This window comes from Manacus vitellinus, unplaced genomic scaffold (assembly GCF_001715985.3).
Source record: "Manacus vitellinus isolate BGI_N305 unplaced genomic scaffold, ASM171598v3 scaffold_58_pilon, whole genome shotgun sequence".
NCBI lineage: Eukaryota > Metazoa > Chordata > Aves > Passeriformes > Pipridae > Manacus > Manacus vitellinus.
In genome coordinates, this window is record NW_021940671.1 from 1,366,690 (window position 1) to 1,370,131 (window position 3,442).

The following is a 3,442-nucleotide window of genomic DNA, read 5'->3' on the forward strand; positions in this document are numbered from 1 at the left end:
GTGCCCTTTTTTCTTTTTCGGTTTCTTGTAGGTGAGTCACCTTCTCCCTTTTGGGTTTGGTCTGTAATTACAAGAGCTCTGCCAACAAACATTCATCAGTGGGAGTAGGGAAAAAGAAAAATTGGCAACCCAACATCAAGTTTTGACACAAAGCCTTGTATAAATCTATTTATGTAACATCGAGAGTGTTTGCGCTTTGTGTTTGTTGTATGTTTGGGTTTGGGGTTTTTTTACTTGTCTTGGGATGCTGCTCCACATTAAATATTACATATTGCCAGTCAGGGTACTCTTTACTTCCCTCAGTTCATCTGAGTTGCATGATAATATCACATGCCATGATAATAGGCAGGTGCTGTTCTACAGAAACAAACTTATCACATCTGCTTTGTCTCAGGCTCTTGAAGAGGCCTATCGTGTGCTGAAACCAGGAGGAAGATTTCTCTGCCTTGAATTTAGTCATGTCAGCAACCCTCTTCTTTCCAGGTAAGAACATGGTGGCACTTTATGGCTCTCTTATTTGTGCTCAGCCACAATAAGAGATGGAGACACTTTGAGGCCTCTTCTTTGTGCCCTTTTAAAATCAGACACAGACTGCACAGCATAGTGGTACAGAGACCAGCTTGTGTTGGAGAGGGTTGGTTTTTAAACTTCCTTGTATTCATTTGCATTTGTTGTCTGTGTGTGCAGGCTCTATGATCTCTACAGTTTCCAGGTTATCCCTGTTCTGGGTGAGGTCATTGCTGGTGACTGGAAGTCTTACCAGTATCTGGTGGAGAGCATCCGGCGGTTCCCTCCTCAGGTGAGACAGGATTTCCCTGAACTCCTGACACATAAAACATGATCCCAGCAGAGCCTTGCAGCCACTGGCTCACAGGCCTTCGAGTTGTTAAAATTATGGCACTTCTTTTTCAGGAGGAGCTGAAGGCAATGATAGAAGACACAGGTTTTTTCAAAGTGGATTATGAGAATTTAAACTTTGGCATTGTCGCCATTCACTCAGGTTTCAAACTGTGAGTCTACTATGTAGCAAAACACAGGAGGTGTAATTTTCATGGAGAATGTGAAAGCTGTGGAATTTTAACAGTATGAGGATTGAAGAAGAGTGTTAAGAACTTGTGCAGCAGATACTTGCTCAGCAGCCAGACCCAGAACACCAGCTACCTTTTTTCCTTCAAGAAACACGTGGAAGGAGCGATTCCTGTGGCATTTCTTACACTTGCATTTCCCTTCAAGTGCAATGTAAAGGACATGGCCAAAACTGAGCAGTGCCAACAAGTGAAGCAACATCAGTTGCCAGTGGGATTTGGACACAGAAATAGGCTGACTAGTCTTCCAATAACATGCCTTTTTTACTAAGCTTCAAGGAGGATATACCCATGAGAACTTGGATTTATGAAGTAACTATGGATTTTTATGAAGCTGTTATTATCTCTGTCATGTGGAGTTTAAGGATGTTTTCCCATGACTCCTTTACTTCTTTCAAAGGCAAATGAAAGGCTTGTGAAATAAAAGGGCTCTGCATCAACTCTTTTCCACTTAAATCAATCCTCTGTAAGAAGGTTGCCTAAGAAATTATGGATTTGGGGCTAGGTGGGAATAGGGGTGGGGATGTTCATCCTTCATTCACACTGCAATAAAGAGAGTAATGTAAGAGGGCAGAGGGTAAAGAAAACTCTTAAAGGATAAACTTGTTCCAACAGTTTTATTAGCAAAGAAGCAATCTTTTGAAAGAAAATAAATACAAGGAAGACATTTTTGCTTTTTTATATAGCCACAATGAAAATACCAGCTGCTACAGCAAAATCCCTGACCATTAACAATACAACAAAAGACCTGGAGATCAAGGCCTGTTTCCCCAGGAAGGCTGAAGGTGGGAGATCCTGTGCAGATCCTGTACCCAGGTGCAAGTTTCAGTAACAGTCCGTGGTTCTAACCAGACTTGAAAAGAAGAATAGCGACTTGGCCGAGGTAGAAGTAGATGAAGTGCTTGGTCTCATGAGTCACATAGCTGCCAAAGTTCCTTCCCACGATGCAGTGCCACGTGGGATTGTATTTCTTGTCAAATTCCTACAGAAGAGAGAACTAGAAAGTCAGCATTTTTGTGGTAATTATACTAATATTGTCTAACAGGTTTTCTGGGTGGTTTTTTTTTTGCAATGATATGTCACTTGTTAACAAGTATCACTTTTGGAAGGAGGCAATTAAGGAGCAGCATATGCTCCTAAGCACAAGGATCATCTGTCACTTTATAACTCATCTGCTGCTTAGTCATACCAAAAAAAAAAAAGTGCTTCCAAGCAGAGCAGGAATAAGCTTAAAACATATGTTTGGTGAAGTAACTTTTACCCCAAAGTCACACCATGATCTCAAACCATAACTTCTGAGAGCGTCACTGCTTGTTCTGAACCTCAGATTAAACCAGTATTTTGATTTCATTAGCTGTTTACAACAAGGATGATGAAAGGACACTTGCTGGGAAATTCTCTGCCACATCCTTGATATCTGGTCACAAGACCATATTCTTCCAACAGTCTGCCATCAGGAACCTGCTACAACTTACAAATAAACTGCTGTGTACAGGTATACTGTGAGTAATCCCATGCAGTCAGTGGTTATATAGAGCAGTACCTTAACAGCCATCAACTGAAGAGGTTTCTCTGAGAACATGGAAGAGGTTCCTGTTCTGCTCAAACAAACCCTTCAAATACTTGCAGCTCAGTCAGGCTCCCAGTAGGAGTCAAGAGAGAAAATGTGACAAACTGTAAGCTATGAACCATCTGTTCGGCACTCGTATGAACAGCTTGTCTTACATGTAGGGGGAAAGGGCAAAAACCAGAACCACTTATTACGTGATTGGCAAACCACCCCTCCTCAAACAGGCTCCATATAGAGCCCGTGTTTTGTACCAGCTCATCAGTCACAGGGACAGTCAGCTACCAATCTGCCCACCTGGACATTGGGACAGTGGCAGAAAAGGCATAAGGCACTACCATAGCAAAGCAGAAGGACCTAAAAAGGTCCACATAAAGGGTGGAGAAAGGAACATAGAGAGAGAAAGTCCAACTTGATTATCTAGTGTGTCTAGAGCTTGTTTCTCTAGAGCTACTTGCCCAGCAGCATTCTCCCTGATTTGATTTTTCATGAGCACATTACAAGCAAACATTTACCTTCTTTATGTGAGCAGCGATGTCCTTCTCGATATTATATTTCTCCAAGGCCTGAGTAGCACATTCCACCGAGTCCTGCTGCATCTCCTCTGACATGTCCGCATTTTTGATCACTGCCTTCCGATCGCTCATGATTGCCTGCTTTGGGAGAAGAAGGAGAGAATTCAAAGTTGCAGGAGCACCTGCCAGAGTCACCTGTACCGTCACTCCCAGCGAGCTCCCGGGGCCGGGCAGCGCTTTGCCGGGTGTGTCGGGCACGGGCACAGCCCCGGGCA

At 43.1% G+C, this 3,442-nt stretch overlaps 2 protein-coding genes across 2 annotated transcripts in view; one reads left to right on the forward strand and one right to left on the reverse strand.

The window, feature by feature from the left end:
• COQ5 (coenzyme Q5, methyltransferase) overlaps positions 1-1,530 on the forward strand; it is a 4,681-nt gene extending 3,151 nt beyond the window's left edge. Inside the window, exons 5-7 of the mRNA XM_018081921.2 lie at positions 395-483; positions 688-799; positions 913-1,530. Of these exons, the coding sequence (XP_017937410.1) occupies positions 395-483; positions 688-799; positions 913-1,014 (303 nt within the window). The 3' untranslated portion in view covers positions 1,015-1,530. The remainder of the gene's footprint in view (positions 1-394; positions 484-687; positions 800-912) is intronic.
• A 153-nt stretch (positions 1,531-1,683) lies between these two features.
• On the reverse strand, positions 1,684-3,431 carry LOC103759381 (dynein light chain 1, cytoplasmic). Its single transcript, XM_018081924.3, has 2 exons — positions 3,168-3,431; positions 1,684-2,067 (listed from the first exon to the last, which is right to left on the reverse strand). The coding sequence occupies exons 1-2, from the start codon at positions 3,297-3,299 to the stop codon at positions 1,930-1,932; spliced, it is 270 nt and encodes an 89-aa protein (XP_017937413.1). The 5' UTR covers positions 3,300-3,431; the 3' UTR covers positions 1,684-1,929.
• Positions 3,432-3,442: the final 11 nt, after the last annotated feature.